The sequence below is a fragment of the Synchiropus splendidus genome, chromosome 2, assembly GCF_027744825.2.
Source record: "Synchiropus splendidus isolate RoL2022-P1 chromosome 2, RoL_Sspl_1.0, whole genome shotgun sequence".
NCBI classification, from domain to species: domain Eukaryota; kingdom Metazoa; phylum Chordata; class Actinopteri; order Syngnathiformes; family Callionymidae; genus Synchiropus; species Synchiropus splendidus.
In genome coordinates, this window is record NC_071335.1 from 15,520,747 (window position 1) to 15,543,226 (window position 22,480).

Genomic DNA, 22,480 nt, shown 5'->3' on the forward strand with positions numbered 1-22,480 from the left:
TTTTAAAAGTCATAAATCAGGTAACAGAAGAGTCACATTCAGCAATATCTTATCTGTGCATTGAATGGGCTGTTTTCATAGCTACATATCACCCATTCACGAAGACCACTACACCACATCCCGTGACCTTGGAAATCTTTTCTGAAGGAGGGGAGTTGCTGCTTTACCTGGAAACAAAACAATGAAAAACAGTATCAGCTAGCAAAGGGATGCTGTTTTTTAAAAGAAAAATCGTCCATAGAAGGAGCGCAGCTTCCGAAAGTTAGGTTACTGGACATAGATGTGAAAAGAGAATTACTCATGACAGGTCTCAAATGGCAAATCTTGCGCCCACTAGTGGCCACCACCAAAAACAACACAACAAGTCCTCACCTTTTGATTGTTCTAGAAGTTTAAATATGAAGTACATTTTTTATTCTTTTCCTTTTCAACATTGATCCATTTGTGTCTGACCAAGTCTCAACAAAGCACCTCACAGGTTTCTCCAGTAACAATACAGAACAATTTAAGGCGTCTTAGTCAACAATTATATGATCCTGACATACATATATATGTCTAAATATGTATGTATATGCATACAAAAACCACGCAGATTGAGTGGACAACGCTCTCCCACTGATTCCAGCATGATTTCTCACTCAACTCGGTGGGTTTCCCCAGTAAACATCATCAACTACATATGATAATTTCTTATTTCAAATGAAGCTTCTCGCCTGCAGGCACCATCCCAAGTGTCGACTTATAACTGACCTCATTCTAAAGGTCTGATCCTTTGTTCATCTGCTTGTGAGTGTCTAAAGTTAGTTCTGCTTCAGAACCAACATCATCCCCTAAAAACCTAAATCTAAACAGGAGGACAGAAAAATGTCAACTCGAACACACACATGTAAAAGGTCGGGGATTGCTTGCAACACGTTCATCAGAACTTTGGGCTGAAGGGGGAACTGCTATGTTGTTTTTAAGGTAAATGAGGCTCAGTGAACCTTGGCAGGTAATCATTACACTTTATCAAAAAGGCATTAGAAAGATTAGAATCTGTTGCTGGAGGGCTCTCACTCTCACAAAGTCCCTCACGGTCAGTGAATGCGAGCAGTCCACCTGCACATTCTGATGAGGTGACTGCAGCCCTCCAATATCAGACGGTGACCACATCACATGCCCTGCCTCTTGTATGCACTTTCCTCTCTTTGTTAGCCAGCGGCCGCACACACACAGGGGCCCGGGCCGTTTCCTCATCGAGGAGTGTTTCTAATTATAACCCCTGGGTCCATGGCATTGGAGTCCAGAGCCCTACTTCTGTTTCTGACCTGACAGTAAGCAGTTTCTGATCAGAACCGGTTATTTCCAACCACAGTTTGGAGGTAACCAAGTACTCAACATTGTTAATAAATCATTTTGTTCTTACAGTATTGTTACGCACTCATAATGAGAAGTGTGTGTGGTCTTGAAATAAAACCTGCAAACACGGACACCGTCTTGGGTGAGTGAGCTCACTCATGATATTCAACATTTTAAATGGGCACAAAGACCACACACGCATCGACCTGTTAGGTAGCTGCTGTATTTTACCAATACTTTCATGCAACTCTCTGGAACCATGTTGCTAAGCAAACAGAGCTCAAGTGTACCTGTCTACACTCACAAGCACTTCGGGGTTTTTTATTTTAAAAACATTTTAATAACTGCTAATACACAGACGCCGTCTAGAGTGAGCGACTACTAATGGCTCCTCAACAGACAACTTGACTCATTCATGTCAACACTTCACCTGCTGGACAAAACCAGCAGCACGAAGTGGTCAGTACAGATGAATATGAAATACACAAACAAATTACAAGCTAAGAAAAACACGGTTCCTGCAGTATTCTCTCAAAAAATGCAGTTGTAAAGACTGAAACTTCACTTCAAATTTTGGTTATTATTGGCCGAAATCCACTCACATTGAAATGAAGAAGCTCTGTATTAACAGCTGGTTGTAGGATCAGGAGAGTAGTCCGCAGAGGAGCTCTGGAGAAGATCAGCTCTCCATCCACGATCGTTTTAGTTGTCCTTGAATCTAAATTCCTAACAAACTCTTCCATTTCAACCACCTTTTTATCTGTGAAGCCACGTATAATTCATTCGACCTGGCTGAGACGTGAAACCAGGAAGCAGCAAATACTAGCGACTATCTTAAGTTATTTCCTTATGGAAGCACTTAGAAATAAAGCTCCTCAAAGGGGTTCGCTCTACACTCCAGGCTCCACACTGAAATGATCTCTATTTGAATGTTACTGACGTACGGATGTGTCGTCCTCCGCATCACAAAGCAACCAGATGGAACGTTGAGGCAGTTTTTCAGCATCGACATTGTCCTGCCACACCTGCTGTTATCACAAAATACACACCTTAATAAGTTCTGTTTCTCCTTAACTCCGTGTTTGATTATTTTTGCATGGACCTGTTTAATTATTCGAAACAAGGAAATCCTCCCCAGACAGGAAAGCTGCCATGTTCACCTATAAACACACACTGGGCCAAAAACAATCTGGCCAGTACAATATGGGGGTCATGATACATTATACCTGGCAGAGGTCAACACTAGATTGCGATAGCGTCAATAAAAATGAATAAAGCGTTTGTAGGAAGTGATATAAAGCCGACTACATCCACCCTGCGCTGCGATGAATTCCATCTTGGGCCAAATACCAAGAGTATCACGCACCAGTCCAACGCGTTCTTTCCTATATATTGTTAATGACTCAGGGGCCAAACAAAAGCGGCCCGATGGTCTGTAAACACAGGAAATTGTTTTCAATATAAAAGCAAAGTCCCCTGTGTGGCCGCAGAGTCGGGGTCAATGTAATATTGTTGATGATAGGAAGCTTGTCTCAGATATTAACAATGACAAAAACAAACAGAGGCGGGTCTTAGAGCAGGACAGCAACAGGGACAAGTGGGGCTTTCCTGTCCTGCACCAGGGCCACTTTCAATACACCACAAACATCAATCTCTGGGGGATGTTTGCCCCTTTGTTTTTGTCTTCAAGTGTCCTTCTGGAGCTGAGGGTGTGAGAGGCACTACATGAATAAGCACAGGATCTGCTCCCAACTGAGGATGCATGGATGGAACAGAGTGAGAGCCAGCAAGGGACGTGTCAGAAGACAGGACATAACAGCTTTTCATGGTGAACCGTGAAGGCCAAGTTCAGGCCGCTATAAGCTATCAGGGTCTCTCACTGTTTAATAATCACGTGTGCAGCATCAAAATATAAACTGCAGCGACTGCCGCGACCTGAAAAGCTTGAAATGCCAATAAAGTGATGGAACGTCAGATCTCATTGAGTTAACAGTATGAAAATACAATATTGATGACTTATAAAGTGACACTGTTCAAGGTATGATTTGTTTGGGAATTATCATGTTGTAATTTTTTGAGAACTATAATGCACTACCCCTAATTATATTTTTGAAAAATACAAGGCGGTAAATAGTCTCAACTCCGTCGCGCGTCGTCAGTCTTTTTTAGAAGCGTCTACGGGAGGATTAGCTGGACTGTTGCGGCCTCTAGTGGGGACATGTATGTACTGCATCTAAAACCCTAAAAAAACGACTAAAAAAAATAGGAAAAAGTCTAATTGTAAAATAAAGATTGAAATAATTCATTAGCTTTACCCAGTAGTTGTGAGTATTGTTTTTGTGAACTAGCGCTTAAGGTGGGAAATGAAGGAAGCATATTATTATTGCTGTCACAAAATAATGTTTAAAACAGAGCATATTATTGTTATTATTTCAGTCACAAATTAATGTTTCAAACACATCCTATTCCATTGTTTTACTCTCCTCATTATCTTTTATCTCTTCAATATGTTCTGTTGTTGATTCACAACCAACTTTGGACTTGAAGAAATATATCTTGAGCATTAGAGCATCATGTTTTTTTCCTTGTATTCCAGACTCAAAAGCTAGCAAAAGCTGCTAACACCTTTGGCCATGTGATTCTCGCACTCATCCATTCTTCCATGCAGGCAGCTCTTTTGGGGCGATACAGTTGGTGTTGTCACATAAATGTCAACTTGCATCTATTACTGTGGAGGACAGGTGGTTTTACCCCGAGTCTCTGGTGGATGCTCACGTTTCACCCCTTTTCTCTACAAGAGACATGTTGTCTTCCCACTACTACTTTGCCCAAAACACTAATGCAATATACACTGTGACACATCTTGTCAAACAAAGGCTGTGAAACTATGTCATAATAATGAGACTTGCCATTTTTTAAAATGTTTTTAAGCAACCTCCACTGAATAATATTGATGCTTGGTTAACTCTGTAACATCCAGATGACAGTATAGATCCAAATCAACAAAAAATGCAATGAAAAGCCATTTAATTACCTGAGTATTATCCATAAATAACATTACATTATTAAAAAAAAATAAAACAAAATAAATTCGTGTTATTACAAACTCCCAAAAACCCTCTCAAATCCTTGTTTGTCCACTATTCGTCCATGATGAGAGAAGAAATACAGCGTGTCCACAGTACTGTATCTCTTCAGCATGAAGACGACCTCACTTGCAGAGTCCCCAGTGTCCGCAATAGGCATCACATCGGCCACTGGCATGTACAGATCATGTCTCTTGCCCCAAAATGTAAGGTGGGAAACTTTGAGCGTGGTCTGGGTCGGGTCCAAGTACATCATCCCCACCACCCGCCGGAAGAAGTGACTCGCCGTGTACAGCATGATGCCGGCGAACAATGCTATTCCTGTCGAGTAGGTGACAAGAGAGAGGGGTGCGTCTCCAAGGAGGTAGAGGGAGTAGACTGGCGGCAGCACAACAACCGTCAGTCCGGTCTGCAGTAACTTCATCCTGGAAACCGCTCTGAGGAGTTTGATGTGTGGGAAAGTGTAAATCATGTTGTACTTTAGCGTCGACAAGTCTGTGTAGCGGCGGAGAGGTTGAACTTCAGGTCGACGATAATTGGTTTGGAGTCCAGACAGATTAGAGTGCACTTCAAGAGACGTCCAGCCGGTGAGACACGATCCTCTGCTGAAGGACTTGAAGTAGGACGCAAGTCGAGGTCGCAACACTGTTGCAGTCTGTCAGAGAAGCAAATATTAGTGAGTCATAATAGATCACTTATCATGTGCCAAGGCATGTGTTTACAACCAATACATTTCAATTCGTTACCCACGATGACACGGAGTGTATTTTACCAAACATAACGAGAGAATTGAGACAGCATTTTTTAATAGACGACCTGAATGACATCACTGTATAAAACAGGTGAAATGCCTTGAGACAACACGAGTGTCTTTATTGCGATCTGTTTACTTCAATAAAGCCGTCAAAGACTCCATCACAAAGTCAGAGTCTGGGCGCTGTCAGATTATTACGGTTCGACAGTAAGAGCACCATTAAACTCACCATGTTCGACAAAGCGGAGAATGCAGATATTTGGAACACAAGGAGCATGTGACCGCAGTTCGTTGCCTTTGACCCGGAAGTGCTTGAGACAATGTCATTTGTTTGTCATTTACTTTGGATATGTTTATATTAATTTATTTTAACCTTTACCACGTAAAGGCTTTTATATAAATGAATTATTGTTTTATTGGAGCTTGACCCCAAAGAAAATGCAGTTTTATGTAGTGAATTTCAAAAGCGGAAGTGACGTCGCGTTACACTACAGTATCCGGAGAAGTAAATAAATTCGGACTCTTTACGGCTTCTTTACGTGGAACGACTTTTAGAAGGCGCATGTTGACGTCTCGGTCATGGCTTTCGCGTGACCGTACAGTTCGAGGGCAAACGCGTCCAAACACGAGGGGAACACCTCGTCCTGAAGTGGTGACTGTTATTTCCAGGGCAACATGCTGCAGCTGGGGGATGAAGTCACGCTCTACTCGGTGGTGTTCGTGGTCGTGCTGCTGACCACCAGGAGCCCCATGTGGTCCACCGTCGTTACTACCTTCATGTACCTCTTTCTTGCTTTGTTTCGATTCCCCCCGGTCCCTGCGAGCCGCGCACAGCAGGCGCTTCACCCAAACAAGGTGTCGGTGATCGCTCACCGGGGCGGCGGACACGATGCTCCGGAGAACACCTTGGCTGCGATCCGAGAGGTGAGTGGGGACTGACTCGCTGTCACCGGGTTCTGCCTGTGACGATCGAGTGTGACGTGTTAAGGGCGCTTATTGTCGCAATGTTTTCAATAAACAAAACTAACTTTCGGTCAATTATTGTGAATGTAAAGCGAAGTGATGAGCACAAGTCGACGATGTTGACACGATGTGTTCATTCAGGCCAGTAAAAACGGGGCCACTGGGGTGGAGCTGGACCTGGAGTTCTCTGCAGACGGGGTCCCCATATTGATGCATGACGAAACCTTGGATCGCACGACCAACGGGGAGGGGGCGCTCACCAAAATGACTTACTCACAGATGGAGAGACTGGATGCCTCTGCCAAGCATCGACTCAGGTGAAACAATGACAGAAAATTTTATCCTGACAAGTGTAATCCGGGACATTGAGGTCGACTTTCCTCTCACTCTTTCTTGCCTGGATGCTTGATACAGCTTCTACATCTCTGTTCTTGTCTCCTTCAACAGGGAAAAGTTTGCCGGAGAGAAGATCCCGACTCTGGAAGAGGCGGTGGCGGAATGCATCCGACTGAATCTCGTCATATACTTCGACGTGAAAGGACACCCGGATCAGGTGTGGGTTTATATGCTGTTGTTGTTGGACATTATTTTGTCAAACTATCACCTTGTAAGTGGAGAGGCTCAGTAAAGCGTATAGGGATGGACCAGACATTACATTGTCAGAATGCATTAGAGAAATGTCTGAACAGCAGCACACTGTCAAGACGCCAAACCATCGAGAAGCAAGGAACGACCTTTGACCTCTGCAACTCAGGATCATCCAATCTTTCATTCTTCAATTAGTATTCAATGTTTTTTCTTCTTATTCTTGTTGACATTTTAGGAAGTTCATACAGAGACACCCATTAGCATTGGCTTTTCTTACACAGCCATCAGTGTCCTAGAGAGTTCATGACAACTTTATAATCTTGCTGCAGGTGGTGCTACAGCATCAAATCTAGTTACGTTTGTTAAGCAAATGTAACCAAGACTAACAATTGCTTCCAAGATGGTGTATGGCCTAGAGAGAAAATCGTCTCTGTTTAGATGCATAGTTTCTTACTTCTTTCATATCTAATAATACTGTACCTAAAAATACTTTGTCTTTTACTCCATAATACAACTTACATTCATTTTAGAGTACTGCCCTCCCCACCGGTTGGTGTTTGTCCTTGGGTCTCCAGTGTCATTCACTTTCATTTTCAGCACGACTACGTCTGCCTCCGACTCTTGGCTTTGGTTTCAGCGCTGGAGGTTTTGGCGTCAGGACTGAGGGATGTTTGGGTTGGACGCTCTCGTCTAATAGTTGACAGTGTTTGACTGTGTCCCGTTTGTGTTGGAAGAATTCAGAGCGGTCTGTTTGTGTAGGTGCTCAGCGTGTCAGAAAGTTGACCGTGGAATAACCATCTGGCTGTGTCTGCCCCTCACAGTCGGCGGCAGCTCTGTCAGCCCTGTACAAGAAACACCCCGTCCTCTACAACAGCAGCATCGTCTGCTCCTTTGAGCCCAAAGTTATCTACAGGGTGAGTGTTCCGGTTTGACAGTGGACTTGTGTGTGTGTTTAAGTTTATCTATCCAAATGAGGACCAATTTTAGGGAAAACACCTCCTTGTGAGGCCCTTTTGCTGGACCTCACAAGGTTAAGCCTCAATTTGTGGATGAAGTCTTCAAAACAAAAGGTCATTACAATTGGGTTTCAGTTTGGTTCAGAGTCCTGGTTAAAGTCAGCCATGTGTGTTTGGATGGTTAGGTTTAGGGTGAGAGGCTGGGGAAAGGTTTATGGCAATGGTCCTCACAATGTCCACACTCGGATAGCAATACAAACATATGTGTGTAGCTTGTTAATCCTACTTTGTGGGGTCCAATTCTTGGCAAACACTATCCTTGTGAGGACCGTATGACATTGTGGGGACATTTAGCTGGACCCCACAAGGTTAAGCCTCCACTTCAAAATAAATGGGTCACTATAATTCGGTTTCAGTTGGGTTTAGAGTCCTGGTTAAGGTGAGCCGTATGTTTTTGGAGGGTGAGAGGCTGGGGAAAGGGTTATGGTAAAGTGAAACCTCACAATGTCCCCACAAGGAGAGCAATACAAACGCTTGTTCTGTTTCACTCTTGTCACTGCAGATGAGGCAGACTGACCGTGAGGTTGTGACGGCGCTGACCCACCGGCCCTGGAGCCTCAGTCGGTTTGGAGACGGGAGCCCTCGCTTCTCCTCAGCGTGGAAACAATACTGGATGACGCTGATGGACCTGGTGCTGGACTGGGCTCACCATCACTGGCTGTGGAAGCTCTGCGGCGTCTCGGCGTTCCTGGTGCAGAAGAACTTTGTGTCTCAGTGAGTTTCTAGCAGGTGACGTTCTGAGTCCTGACGTTCTGCACTCACCTTGTTGGTCTCCTCAGGGATTATGTCCAGTACTGGAGCCAGAGAGGGGTGGAGGTGGTGGCCTGGACCATCAACACCGGAGTAGAGAAGGATTACTATCAGGAGCTTCTTCAGGTCAACTACATCACCGACAGCCTGGTGGAGGACTGTGAGCCACATTACTGACAATACTGATGTCACCAATACGTACTGTGATCATCTCAGGACTGCTGTAGTGGATTATCACCACCCGAGGTTTGTTATATTGCAGCGCAATTGGCCTAAACATTATGACCAGGCATCTCTCATATCCCACTGATCAGTGGAGGAGTCATCACAGCATGTCTCCTCAGAGTCACTGTGTCAGGAGTGAGGCTTTCCTCATAGCTAGTCATGTGATTTACAGGACGTTTATTTCCATCACAGTGCTCCTGTTGGCACCAAACTTCTCTTTAAATGAAATAAAATACTGTCCTTCACATGAATGATTTTCCTGCTCTTTTAAATGTGGCATTTTAAGCTTCAAAATAGTTTGATTTGTCAAATATTTATCACATCATTTATAGGATTTTAACAGAATTTGTATACATCCATGTGTGGCATTTTAACTATAATGTTTTTGTTACGATGAAACGGTAAATAGCATCTGATTAGAATTTGTTTTTTTTCTTGGATGACAAATATGTAATGATGAGTCAGCAATAAGCGTGTGTTCTGCAGAATGTTTCAGGGTGCTGATTTGTTTTCTCATTTCAGGAATGCTGTTATTTATCGTTATATAACAACGACAGTTCAACAGTTAAAACTGCAGGTTTCAGTTTGACAGAAAGGTGCAATTAAAATCATTTCTAAAGTCAAATACAAGTTTCTTGTGTTTTCTTTTTTTTCCAGTTCAAGATTGCTTCAGGTTTGGGGAAATTATTATGTAAATGCTGTTACGATAATCGGGGAAAAAAAGGAAGTGCAAATATGTATTTTTGTTTCACCCTGTAACGACTTCTCACCAGGCAGATAGAACGTGACCGCAACGTAACACCTCACTGCTGGGGTCAGCGTCCACTGTCTGTCCGGAATAAAGGCCACTCTTTGTACTTTGACTCCTTGAGAATGTTTTCATTTTCTACCTCTTACTCAGCGCTGGACTCGGCAGTGATACATTGACCGTCTGTGTGTTGTCTGGGCTGTTGATAATCTGCTCCTGCTTTGCGTCAGACGATGACTGACCCTGACATCTGACTCTTAATATGAATCCAGAATTGAAACATGGAAATTGAAATCCCGGCTCTTGAGTCAAATCTATCTTGATCATGTTGTCATGCACTTGACTGTTAGGTTTTGCCTCCTCTTCTCAGATCACATTTTTATTAGGTGAAAGGTGGAAACTGGCCCGGCCCACAAAACACAATCTTGGGGGGCGTGTAGTGGCGTCACCGGAGGAGGGGGGGGTGGTCACCAGCTGACCAGAGTCATCTGAAGTTCGGAGGCGGATGTGAATGTAAGCAACTTCAAAATAAAAGATTAGCAGCAATTCCATTTGTTTTTTTATAAACCAAACGTGATACGTTTTGCGGGCTGGCTAAATAAGATTGGGGTGATTCAGCAGAATTGGTTATTTTAATCGGTTGAGAATTGTTTACTCACGGTATCTTTATAATCAACACGGTCGTTTTCTTTGTTTTTCAAATTAATGTAGTTGACGACTTCTCAACAGGCACATACAAAGTTACCACATCGTAACCCCCCAGTGTCCCGTGTCTGGCCAGAACTTCTTTTTTTTTTTTCAAAATATGTATTCAAATATCCCAAGTTATTTTTTAAGTTTGAGTTATATGGGAAGAGCGGTGGACACAAATAAAAATAATACACTAAATACACAATATATATATATATATTGTGTATTTAGTGTATTATTTTATAAAAATAATACACTAACTACACTATATATATATATATATATATATATATATATATATATATATATATACTTTTAATTTGACAGTCACTTCCGGAAGTGTTTGGATTCGCGGCATCCACCTTGACGGTGGAGTAGCGTGACAATTTTCCGTCCTGATGAAAACACTGCGTCCTTGTATCGTGTCAAGCAACCGGCGCCAGAAGCGAAGCATCAGCGGGTCACGCACTCCAGTGTCCGGGCCGCAGCCAAAGGTGTCCGGGCTGTAGCGGCTGGCAGACTGACCTCCATGTGGAGACGCGTTCTCCTTGGATGACCTACACGCAACGGATCACCTGCCGCTCCTGTGGATTTGTGTCGCGGGACCGAGTGCGAGACTCCACCGCAGACTCCCGGTCCGGTCAGCTGACTCGGTGGGGGGGGGGAGGAAAACGTGGCGACGTTTCTTCGACTGACTTGGCTGGAAGTTGCACGCGCCACATGATGTACACGATCACCCGAGGACCCAGCAAACTGGTGACACAGCGAAGGACAGGTGAGTTGAACCCAGGCGTGATGCAACTCGACATCACTTCAGTGACGACGCATGCTGCTGTGACGTCAGCGGTCGAACACTCACACCGTTTCTGCCTCAAGGTCCCACTCAGCAAGTCGAGAGCAAGTTCTCCGAGCCCAAGTTCCGACCCACGTCCTGGCTCTCGTCGAAGTAAGTGAACTCGAGACGCGTGGGCCCGAAATACTCGACACACGTGGGTTGTCCGGCGCGATCATGTAACTCACCGTCGTGACCCGGCTGACTGCGATGTTTCCATCGTCGGACGCTACCTGTGACGGTGCGTTCACGGTCGGTCAGACACCAGTGTTATGTCTGCGTGTCGCCCGTGTGTAGCCAGACGAGAACAATTCCAACCAGAGAAAAATGGTTGAGTTTCTGTCAAGTCAGGGCCAACATCAGCGGCCCGGGAGGATATTTGAGTTGGAGTTCTGGTTTCTAACTTCTCTCTGAACAGTTTGTTCAGTAAATATTGACTGCCTGCGAGTGAATTAGTGACAAACAAATAATCACTTAAATTCATCAGTAACTGGAGTTTTCTTCTATTTTATTTTATTTCATTTGTGTAACATTGACTATTTATAGGACTGTAAGTCTTTTTTTATTATTTATTTACATGTACTGAGTATTTTTGTGACATTTGTTATGAATCTAATCGTTTCGTATTTTTCTTCTCTGCACTTTCTCTTCTTTTGATGCTAACAGTTAGCATCACACTGTTAGCATCAAAATTCAATTGTGTCATGCTGATTCTATTCATAGTTTGGACAAACTCATCCGATAACATAACTAAACACTGGTGTGCAGCAGGGTTGCATCAGCGGAAAGTTTTGTGGGAAGCGTGTGGCAGAAATCCTGTCATGGCGGATGTTGCATATTAAAGCTCCAGAGCATCTTGGATACACTTTTGAGGAGCCAAGAATATCTTGATAAACAACCAGTGGGTCATGAATAAGCTGCAGGATGGAGTGAAACCCAAAGCAATAAATGGTCATTCTGAGTGTGAGAGGGAACCAGAGTCCCAGAAGGAAACTCAAACAAAGTGCAGTCTGAGCCACATCGGTGCTAAGTTGGTGAAATATTTGAGCCGAAAACTGACAATAAATGGTTGAAATGTCTTTTCTGCACCTGCAGCGCTCCTCCTCCAAAGATCGTGTTCAACCGTCTGAACGGGAAACGCTACCACAGCAGCACCACGCTGCAGAGCAACGGCGCTGCAGAGGGATTCACGCCCGCGCACGAGGAGAACGTCAGATTTGTGTACGAAGGTGAGACGCGACGCTGCTGCTGCATGTGGGTGAAAGGGCAGCGCCAGGACACAGGTCTCCAGCCCGAGGGGCCAGGAGTTGTGAGGATTAAAGACTGCTGAACTTTACCCTCCAGTGACTGACGGTTAAGAGCATCAAACCCTTCCTGGTGTCGTTCAAACCCTCGTCATCTGTGAGCTGAATAAGTCTGTAGTACTTTACTTCATTTTGCCTGTTTTTTTCTACATTTATATCTTCAGTATTTTTCATATTTAGTGCCACTTTCAATATCTTTTTCTGCTTAATATTTTGACATTTGGCCCTTATGCATTCTCTATTATTAACCTGAGCTGAGAATAGACAACTTTTTTGATTTCACTATTATGTTTTTTTTTCTTTATATGCACATACAATTTAGCAAGCATTGTATAATATATCATAAATGAAAAATTATCATATTATTAGTTACCCATGTTTAATTTTTTTCTTATTTTTTTATGTATTTATTTATATTTTAGAATACTGAATACAGACATTACAGAAAAAAATTTGCTTTTTTGCCACACCCGTTGCGAGCATTCTTCTCAGATGTGAAGACAAAGCTCGCCCGGAACATATGTTATATAACATGTTCTCAAACATGTTGCACCTGACTCACCTGCTCCTTGTGTTTCCTGCAGCGTGGCAGGAGGTGGAGCAGAAGCTGGAGGTGGTGGGAGAATCCAACACTCGACAGGGGCCCGTTCATTACGCCGAGAAGACTCCCGGCGCTGTGATGAAGAGTATGTTCCCACCTCTTCCTCCTCTCTCTCGCCAGTTTTGAACCTGACTGCGAATCATGAAGTCGGCATCTTCAAAGGAAGTTGAAGTCGTAAATCTGAAGCGAGGACAGGGGGGACAGACAGCCAGCTTCCTCCCCTGCACTGTTTTGCATTTGCAAGTTTCCTTTATTTGCCCCGTAATTCTTCCAACAAGAGCCGTTTTATTTGTGTCACTGTCATGACAGAATGCATAGTGTTGATGTGCATTGTGAACCAAGAGTTCATGAGAGAATTCAGATTCAGAGTTGTATTATTATTATATAATAATAATTTATATATATTTTTTTTTATTTTATTTTTATTTTTTTTTTCTATCGTTGGATGTTCTTTATCATGATGAGGTGGAATAAAAATTTGCTATATATGTAATTTTATATCATAAAATGTGACCATGAAAAAAATAAGAACATTGCACTGATGCCTACAAATGAATAATTAAAATAAAAATAATATTCTATTGCACAGACAAATGCTTTTGGCTCTTCATGAAAGAAATTGATTTCAGTATCTTAAGACAATAGCCACCTACGGTATAATCTCCTCCTGTTGCTCCGCAGACTTCGTGCCCATCGACCTGGAAGAGTGGTGGGCCAAGCGTTTCCTGGCCAACATCGCCAGCCTGTCATGACGGCCGGGTCACTGGAGGTGGGACGGGAAGCAGCGTGTTGACGCTTCACCTGCAGCCGAGAGGATCTAAAGGGCTACCGGTCTCTCTGAAGCTGATTCATCGCCTTGCTTTGCCTGCTGCTGGACGGTGAATGCACTACATGAAAGCCGCCACGTTGGCTTCCAGAACTGTGGTGGTGGTGATGTGACGCCTCTTTTCTCTTCTGGAATGTGTGGCTGGTTAGATGTTGAGGTTTTTCTGCTGGTTTTTGACTAAATCATCTGTAGATGTTTGTCTACTGAACAGCTGAAGTAAAAATGGCTTTTTTTTTAAAAAGTGAGTGTTAAGATGGCAGTTTATTCCTGAAACACGCCGACACATTAGACAAATATTTACCATCATACAACCTAAAAACTAGAAATCAAAGAGGCATTGATGGAGTGAAACCCTCAGTGTTTCATGGTGGCCCTCTGTCATTCGAAAGCCTGTTGACCTTTAACCTGCGCCACACAGTGAAGCAGCGTTTCCCTTCAACACTCAAACCTCCACAGGCGGAGAACCGCAAGCAGAAGATCCAGGCTAAGCTCGTGGGTCTGGGCAACAGTCCTTTCTAGAAATCTTCACTTATTTATTTTCACAGTAATATCATAAAACTGAACAATAAAAACATTTTAAAGTAAATGCTAAAAGAAACTCAATTCATGAGACATCATGGTAAACTTTTTCAAACCGCTGGAGCGGCTCGCTTCCTGCTGGCCACCTTGCTGCCCGTCTTCTTCACCCGCCTGCGGGTGGGTGCCGCCTGTCCAGGTTTGGCGGTGGTAAAGGTGATGCACTGCGAGTCCAGGTAGTCCATGAGCTTGGCGGCTCCCAGACGGACGCCTGCCTCCTTCAGCCGCCGCTGCAGGTCGGACAGCACCAAAGGCTGGTACTGGAGGATCTGACTGTGAAGCGCCGGGTCAGACAGGATGAAGGAGCGCACGGCCTGCAGGCGCTCCTGCAGCCGGGACACTGCCTGAGACGCAGACACGACCCCGTCGCTGTCCGAGTCACCGTCGGAGGACAAGCACAACTCTGGGTTGGACCTGTAAAGGGAACATGAAGCGTGAACTGCAGACGATGCAGGAGACCACAGTGCACATAAGAAGCTCCTTCTCTCACACAGACATCAGCTAAAGCTTGAAAAGGCAGGAACACCCCAACAAAACTCATGCCTCCTCCCACCACTAGATGGCAGTATTTCCCGTTAGCTCACAAACAAGCGGCGTCTATGAATGTGATAAATCCAACAAAAGAGAAATTGAGCCACGAGAACTGACCAGAAACGCGCATGAATTCAACAATGCAGCTGATCTACCTTGTAGCTGGACAAGTCTTTCGGTGACCCACCTGTCAGACTCCGCTGTCGATGAGGTGGTGGAGTCCTGCGATGCAGACAGAGACTCAGCCTCCCTCTCTGACTCCTTCAGGCCGTATTTGGCAGGCGAGCTGGCGGGCGGCGCTCTGGGCTCTTTAAACGTGACGCTGTGGGTGGAAGGGAACAATCTCCTGCCGGGTCCCACCGAAGCCACCGCAGGTCCCTCTGTCCTTGCGGATGGGGGCTCGCCTTCCGAGTCAGAGCTCACCAGCTGATGGGTGTACTGGTGGATCTCCTTCAGCTTGAGGACCATCTGGCGCTTGGGTAAGGGTCGCACACCAAACCTGTGCAGTGAAAAAAATGAAAAACCATAGGGTTGAAAATGAGCAGCTTGGTGGAGGTCTGCGCTCTCCAAGTGCGTTTCTGGTAAATGACGTCATGGCGGTGTGGTGAAATGTGACGCCATCATGTCACAGTGTCTCTCTGGAGACTCACCTGTTGAGTTTGTTCTTGAGCTCCGGCGTGTCCATGTCAGAGTAGTGAGGCATTGGTGTGATGGGCACCAGAGAGCGACGCTTCTTACGCGCCGCGGCTGAAGAGACAGAAGCCGATGGAGACAGGAAATAAACAACTGTGCTCTTAACGTACGTGTTTCCAACTGAAGAAGAAGTGCACTGACCCGGTGTTTTGAGCTGGGGCGGAGGATTTAAGCGCTCTGCCAGAGTTAGCGGCTCCTCCTCCTCGTCCTCCTCCCAGCTGTCCCAGATACGAGAGTCCAAAAGTCCCACCTCAGGCTTCTCCTGTGTGAAGGAGGATGATGCAGCCTGGTGCTCTGGACTCCCTGCGTCTGGGGCGTGGAAGGGTCGGACTTGAGGAGGTGTCGCAGGCTTGTTTGGCGGCGACGGACACTCTCTGTCGCCGCTGTCTTCCAGCCTCAGACTGAAGCAGCCAGGATTCTCAGGCGCGTCCACGCACGCATCAAGACCCCAGGAATCATTGAAAGCCATGGGAGGTTCGTCCATGAACATGAAGCTCTGCTGGAAGCTGGTCTCACGTGTTTCGCCCTCATCACTACTCCTCCTATCCTGCACCCCCGAGCTCTTTGAGACGCCTGCAGAGTCGCTGCTGGACTTCATGCGCAGGTCACTACAAGGTGGCTCCTCTGAAAAGTCAGACATGGGGTCAAGGTGGAAGCTTCCCACCTCTTTCTCCTCAGGGCTCCTGCTCTGTTCCAGACTTTGTTTTTCAGCTGTGGTGTCGAGTGGGGACGGAGCAGGAAGTGCCAAGGGTTGGTCTGACACCTGCAAGTTCACCGGCGTGCTGCTGTAGACTTTATGCTGCTGGTGCATCGGCGTGTGCTGGATGGAGGCACTCGGGCACGGAGGAGGACGTGCCATCACACTGCATGGTGAAACTGAAACACTGACCTCTTGGCTTCTTTGTAACCTGGAGATGGCGCTGAAGGAGGCTGAGACCTGGAGTGGCGCTTTGCTATCATCGGGTGAATGAGGAGAAGAGTGGGAGGAAGAGTCACTTTTGGGGAACAGCTGCAGTCTTTTCGCCTCAGCGGAGCTTTGTTTCCTGGGTTGCACTGGTGTGGAGGGGATCAGCCAAGACACCTCTGGGGAGCAGTCGTCCAGACTCTGCTCACAGCTGGGAGCAGGTTGATGTTGAGCAACAGGACTGAGCGATGGTTTGAGTGTCTCAGCGACGTCATTAGGCGCAGGCAGGTCAGGTGAAGACGGAGGGTTGACTGGACTCTGAAGAGCAGCCCCCTCACCATCATCACTGGAGTCTGACAAAACTATCAACTCAGGCTCCTTCTTCAAGAGAGGTGGAACAAGAGAAGCTGGCGAGCAGATAGTACGGGGACCTTGGCTCTCTCTTTTCACACCCAGGTCTTCTTTTGAACTGTTGTGTCCTGCCTCACCTCCGGCCCCAAATGTGTCCCCGTCCACAGGCGACACGCCGGCGAGGGGCAGGTTAGACGTCCGAGGACTGAAGGGCAGATCGTCCACCACGCTGCCAGATGAGTGAAGCAGTGTGTAGGCAGGAGCTTTAAAAGAGCTGTGTGTTTTTGGAGGAGTGGATTTAGGAGCGCCATCCTCTGGGTCGCCTCCGTCCGAGTCTGAAAACAGGCGATTGTATGTGCTCTCAAGATTACAGTCGGAGACTTTACTTAATCCAGAGGGACTTTTCAGCTGTGTAAACTTCTCTCCAGTATTCCTCTCCTCCTCCACGCTGTCCAGCTCTTCCTCCTTCTTCCTCTGCGTGGCAGCAAACTCATAAATCTCCTCCAGCTCCTCCTCATTCACCAGTTCCTCCTGGAGCTCCTCTCCACCTGGAGCGACCTCATCACCATCTACTTCAAGACCTTTGCAGTCATCCCTTTCTCCGTCTTCCACTTGGTTCTCATCCTCCTCCTCCTCCCTCCACATGGAGTGGATGAGCTCCATGAAAAACTGGTCTGTGACGTTACTCGGATGATGTTCTTGGACCATGTTGTCATCATCACGGCCAGTTGTCGTCTCGTCCGGACCAAGCTCACAGAGCTGCTGCAGCTCCTGTAAGTCATACCTTAACAACACAAGAAGAGAGTTACACTGTTGAAAAACCACTTCACTCTAACACTGATTCAGAGTCCACAACATCATGGCCAGCAGGCGACAAAAAACAAATACAGCTAAAACATGCACAGAAAATATTCTCTTTAAGTCAAAATATATTAGCTGCAATTAAAAATAAATTAAGATTTCAGTCCAAAAACTTGATCTCTTCTCTCAGCTCTAACCACAGAGCACTGTTCTAGGGCCTAAACACCATGACAACACATGCGACTCTGCTTTTCATAGATGGTCTGCAGATCTAAGTGGGAAAATCCTGACCTGTGTTGTCCACAACCCACCAGGATTTGATAAGAAACTACCCCTCAGAGCACTTACCCTTTACCACCAACCACATGCTGCCTCAATATCCCTCCCTCACACATCTTTAGGGCGAGCATTTAGATGCCCATGTCTGGTTTTAGATCAGGACACTGCACCGAAGCAGCCACTCTTACAGCTTGCAGCAGCAGCAGCAGGCATGGGTGAGAGCAATGTTACTGCATTGCATCCACCCCTGGCTGGGAATCAAAGGCATTCTGCTTAGTTGGTTGGGGCTTCATCCACAGCAGAATGTACATGTGGAGTTCCACAAGGTGTCATTTTAGGCCCTGTCCCATTTTCATCTACGTGCCACCTCAATAGAGGGATAGTATAGCACAGCATAGCCTGCCTGAGGAGACCCGAGAATGCATGACCATGCACCTCCACCCTTAAAAACGTACTTTTTTACACTTGCATTAACATATTATTCACCTATTTTCTTGCAAATCCCTGCTTTATCCAACCACATCCAGGTCCCTGTGGATGTGTACACATGTACAGTATGTGTACACAAAGACATCCCGGTCATGGTAGATAGCATTTAACTGGTTTACTGACCCTGTTTTGTTGGGCTGTTGAATTGAAACACCAACCTGGATGCCAGTTCCAGAACATGAGGAAGCAGTGATGCTGTGAGGGAAACCTGGGCTGTATAGAGGAACTGCAGCAGAGCCAGCACAGCTTCTCCAGGCACGTCAGTGATCAGCACTCTCCGAGCTTCAGCCAGTCCTTCCTCCTTCACCCCGAAAGCTTCTTCATGCACCTGTCATCCCAATCATTATGTCATGATGACAGGTCATCTTTTTCTTCTTCACATTTCTACTCATGAACAGTTACCATTTCCGCCAGCAGAGGGCAGCGAGCGTACAGCATGAACGAGTGCGCGAAGTAGACTTCTCCACTGTCCACTTGAAGCTGCACATCGCTGAGTTGAGGATTGTTGACCATGCTGCTTAAATCCGAGGAAAGTCTGGACAGCGCACCCTATTGAGTGGACAAGAGAAAACAAACAATTAAAGACTGTTTAAAGAAAATGTACAACATTGCAGTGAACCTACGAAGCGGTGACCGCTGTGTGTATTTGCTCCTCCTGCTCCTTCTTTGACTGGGAGAGTTGCTTCAGGTAGAAACCCACTGACACGCTGCTTAGAGTTCATAGATGTCTCATGTGGGAGGAAGCCACTTAGCTGCAGGTTTGAAGAAACACAGGATCTTTTGTCTGCAGAAACACAGTAAAACAGTCTGAAATGTGCCAGCTGGTGTGTTGTGCTGAAAGGAAACCTGTCACAATAATAGGAGCAACAAAAAAAAGCCCAACAACAGCGTTACCTTCAACACAACCTTCAGCACTGAAGCCACACTGGGTGAAAGTGAGGCCGTCCTCCGCCAGCTCCATCAGGTCTCTGAGGCTCTGGCTGCCCATTGGAAGCGCCAAAGTTCCGGGAGTGGATGGAGCTGAAGAGCAGGAGGCCGTCTGGGACGAAGGCAGAGTTGAACTTGGGGGTTTTGTGATGGGAGTTGATTCCCTTGCAGGTGGATCGCAAGGATTTTGTTTGGGGATGGCATCAGAGGAAGCACCAGCTACCTGCAGCAAAATTGATATCACAAATTGTCATCACTGAAAAACCATGTTGTTACAGATTCTCAACATAACCAGGCCCCGGGTTCTTACCACAGGTGGTTTCCAAGGTTGGATGAACTCCTGAAGCTCTGGAGAATAGAAGTCAGTGATGGCTGCTTCTTTGACTAGTGCGCTCTTCTGCCAAAGGGGGGCGGTGCCACTCCAGGCAGGCAGGCTGCTGGGGCACAGCGTTGGGGTGGGGGGTGAGGGCGCACGATTTTGTAAAAGAAGAGCAGAGACTCGGTCCTGCAGCCTTTTAAGAGCCTCTTCTGCATCCTGAATCAGAAGCAGCGGAGGCGGACGAGTAACGGCACCTCTTCTCTTCTTCCCACGACTCTTCCCTGCTGAAGGTGGAGCAACAGACTCCGATGAAGCCAAACAGCCACTCTTCATTTTCAAGGCACCGTGTACAAATGACCACGACATAACTGCTCTATGAAGGTGGGTGGCTTTGAGCATGTACATCCACTTTGTCTCAGACTTCCAGAGCTACTATTACTGACAGACAGCAAAAGTTAATGGCGGAAATACGAACGAAAGAAGAGGAAGCGTTTGGGTCAAATGAAAATAAATATGAAATTAAAATGCCCTCTTTTAATTCACTTTAATGTAGATTATTCACCATTATAAAGTCTTGTGTTGTGCTGTGGTAATAACTGTTTTCTCACAGTGTGTCTCATACCCTGAATTTAATATAGAAAGAATGACTGGCAAAACTTGAATGATTGAGGGTTACCTGCATCCGCACACCACTTCAAGCTCATGCCCACTGCAGCAGTGTCTCTCTGCTGCTCCGTCTCCTGCTCCAGCAGAGAGGACGACAGAGCCAGAGCCACCATTGTTTCTTCATCCAGGGGTTCTGTCTTTTTCCTAGACTTCTTCTGTGCTGGATGCTTGAATGCTCCTTTTCTTTTGGTGCCTCCAGTCTGGACACTGAGCAGGAAGAGAAAGATTCACCACCACCATGACCCTCACACAAGTCACTGTGATATGGAACTTGTCCTTACATGGGCTGGGCCACATGCTGCACTTCTTCTCGCTGTCTCTGCAGAGCCTGCAGCAGCACCGCCGGGGACACTCCCATGTCAGAGGAGCAGCGCTTCAAGTGGGACGAGCGACTCTTCTGGGATTTAAACTTCTGACCACAGATGGGACAGTCAGGGAGGCCAGCAGCAGCAGATGGAGGATCAGGATGTGGATGTTCACTCTCATCCAAACACCTGTGACAGGATTATTCAAGTAAAAATAAATACTTTAGACTATTCAGATCAATGAATTTGAAACATCTAATCCCACTTATTTCCACAACAGATTAAAGATGCGACCTGTTGGTGTGCTGCATTCGGCCCTCAGGTGTCATGTGGGAGAGGTCCCTTTGGCAGATCTGACAGAAGTAGAGGCCTCCATCCTCCAGGTTGACAGTCTGGACTGCAGCTGCCTCCCGGTCCAACTCCTGCTGCAGATGCAAGGCCAGGGCCTCGTCGCTGTCCACATTCAGGAGGCAGGATTCTGCTCTTTCTGGACAGCGAGAGAAAAAGAGAGTGAATGAATGCGCTCTTTGTGATTTATTGATAAAACGTAATTACAAAAAACAAGATTTGAGCTAATTTGTGGACAGTGGACAGGGATTATAGTGGGTCATTTCTACCAAAATAGCATTCACTATTTTTCCTGCAATTTCATTTACATTTGCTTGTCTATTTGATCAGAGAACACAACTATCCTACAAAGAGCCAACAGTTGGTTTGCAGACAAACTTCCATGGAATGCACCATCATTTAAGTGTCCTGTACCCTAACCTCTGTCTACAGTTCTAGCTAACTAGAACAAGTTTTCCCTAGAATTCTTCATGAGTTTTTCTCACCATTGGATGAATGTTGCAACAAAGGATCGGTTTCATTCTCTTGCTTTGTTTGTCTGTGTACCATCTTCTGAGGACTGGCTCTCTTGAACTGCTGCATCCTGATGAGCACTTTCTCTTTAGCAGTACATCCTTCCAATGACTGCAGGCCCATTTCAGCAGGCTCGGCAGAAAGTCCAGAAGGTGATGGCCCGACATCGCCTGAGTCATGTCCATTCTCTGTACCGACCACTGTTGAAGTCGTTTCAGGACAAACCGCCTGACTCCCATCTGCAGCGTTACTTCTCGGGGCTCCATCTTTTTTGTTGACTTGTCTTCTCTTATTTCCAACAGACGGCTGACTAGACTGGCTGTCCTCCTTTTTGTTGGGTCTGCTGCTCTTCTCTGGTTTCTTACGGACACGTTTCAGAGCCTTGGAAAAGAGCACCACAAAATCCTGATCCGAGTCGTCCATGACTGGGTTGGTTTCTCACATTCACATTTCAAGGGAGCAGGTCTCCTGAATGATCCTCCATGAGGAGCCGATACTGACTGATGGCGTCACCGTAGTTCCATCTGTAAATAAAAAAAACAGTTAAATTGTCATTCATTTACTTTTCCTCATTACGATAAAACAATACAGACGAAGCTATATGGTCAACTTGTCACCAAACACACACATTTTAATCATCAATATCAGAGATTATTAGTAGCTTTTGCGTAGTTTAGGATATGTAAACACAACAGTTAGCAGGGATGCAGCTATCATGCTGACCTTACTGTATGCGACCAACTCTTACCAGTGTTCGGTGACTGTGTTCATGCGCGCTAACGCCCATTGTTGTTCCTCATGTGTATCGCTGAGCTGCGGTGTATTTACTTGATGAAGCAAACAGTCTGAAGAAAACATGGAGGCGTCCCTTTCTTTTCAAAATACTCCACTTCTGACCGCTTCATCTTTGTCTTCCGGTTACGTCAGCATTACGTGAGTATCACGTGACCGGCCAACCATTTGTAATTTGTATTGACTTGTTTAGTTTTAATATTGGAAGGTGGGTTCTAGTAATTTCAGGTTCTATTTAGTTTGTCTTTCAGCATGAGAACATTGT

The 22,480-nt window shown here is 45.8% G+C and overlaps 4 protein-coding genes across 5 annotated transcripts; 2 read left to right on the plus strand and 2 right to left on the minus strand.

Annotated features, from left to right (window-relative positions):
- Nucleotides 1–4,370: 4,370 nt before the first annotated feature.
- Nucleotides 4,371–5,469, minus strand: LOC128753903 (transmembrane protein 186-like). Its single transcript, XM_053856083.1, has 2 exons — nucleotides 5,408–5,469; nucleotides 4,371–5,079 (listed from the first exon to the last, which is right to left on the minus strand). The coding sequence occupies exons 1-2, from the start codon at nucleotides 5,453–5,455 to the stop codon at nucleotides 4,438–4,440; spliced, it is 690 nt and encodes a 229-aa protein (XP_053712058.1). The 5' UTR covers nucleotides 5,456–5,469; the 3' UTR covers nucleotides 4,371–4,437.
- On the plus strand, nucleotides 5,454–9,750 carry LOC128753902 (glycerophosphodiester phosphodiesterase 1-like). 2 transcript variants are annotated; one of them, XR_008413885.1, is made up of 7 exons: nucleotides 5,454–6,102; nucleotides 6,283–6,458; nucleotides 6,589–6,694; nucleotides 7,551–7,643; nucleotides 8,248–8,459; nucleotides 8,525–8,741; nucleotides 9,243–9,750. XR_008413885.1 is itself a non-coding variant. In XM_053856082.1 (6 exons), the coding sequence occupies exons 1-6, from the start codon at nucleotides 5,854–5,856 to the stop codon at nucleotides 8,670–8,672; spliced, it is 984 nt and encodes a 327-aa protein (XP_053712057.1). In that variant the 5' UTR covers nucleotides 5,455–5,853; the 3' UTR covers nucleotides 8,673–9,749. The 2 variants fall into 2 exon arrangements, 1 of the variants encoding a protein (XP_053712057.1); XM_053856082.1 differs by having other exon boundaries at nucleotides 5,455–6,102; nucleotides 8,525–9,749.
- A 756-nt stretch (nucleotides 9,751–10,506) lies between these two features.
- Nucleotides 10,507–13,952, plus strand: LOC128754269 (MAPK regulated corepressor interacting protein 2-like). The gene is made up of 5 exons (XM_053856766.1): nucleotides 10,507–10,933; nucleotides 11,035–11,104; nucleotides 12,086–12,219; nucleotides 12,879–12,980; nucleotides 13,577–13,952. Exons 1-5 carry the CDS (start codon nucleotides 10,711–10,713, stop codon nucleotides 13,645–13,647), a joined length of 600 nt encoding a protein of 199 aa, XP_053712741.1. The 5' UTR covers nucleotides 10,507–10,710; the 3' UTR covers nucleotides 13,648–13,952.
- A 166-nt stretch (nucleotides 13,953–14,118) lies between these two features.
- On the minus strand, nucleotides 14,119–22,354 carry LOC128754266 (structure-specific endonuclease subunit SLX4-like). The gene is made up of 14 exons (XM_053856763.1): nucleotides 22,172–22,354; nucleotides 21,396–21,947; nucleotides 20,857–21,049; nucleotides 20,539–20,751; nucleotides 20,268–20,464; nucleotides 19,583–19,875; nucleotides 19,240–19,495; nucleotides 18,969–19,129; nucleotides 18,748–18,894; nucleotides 18,504–18,673; nucleotides 15,663–17,560; nucleotides 15,479–15,575; nucleotides 15,016–15,327; nucleotides 14,119–14,711 (listed from the first exon to the last, which is right to left on the minus strand). Exons 2-14 carry the CDS (start codon nucleotides 21,844–21,846, stop codon nucleotides 14,351–14,353), a joined length of 4,749 nt encoding a protein of 1,582 aa, XP_053712738.1. The 5' UTR covers nucleotides 21,847–21,947; nucleotides 22,172–22,354; the 3' UTR covers nucleotides 14,119–14,350.
- Nucleotides 22,355–22,480: the final 126 nt, after the last annotated feature.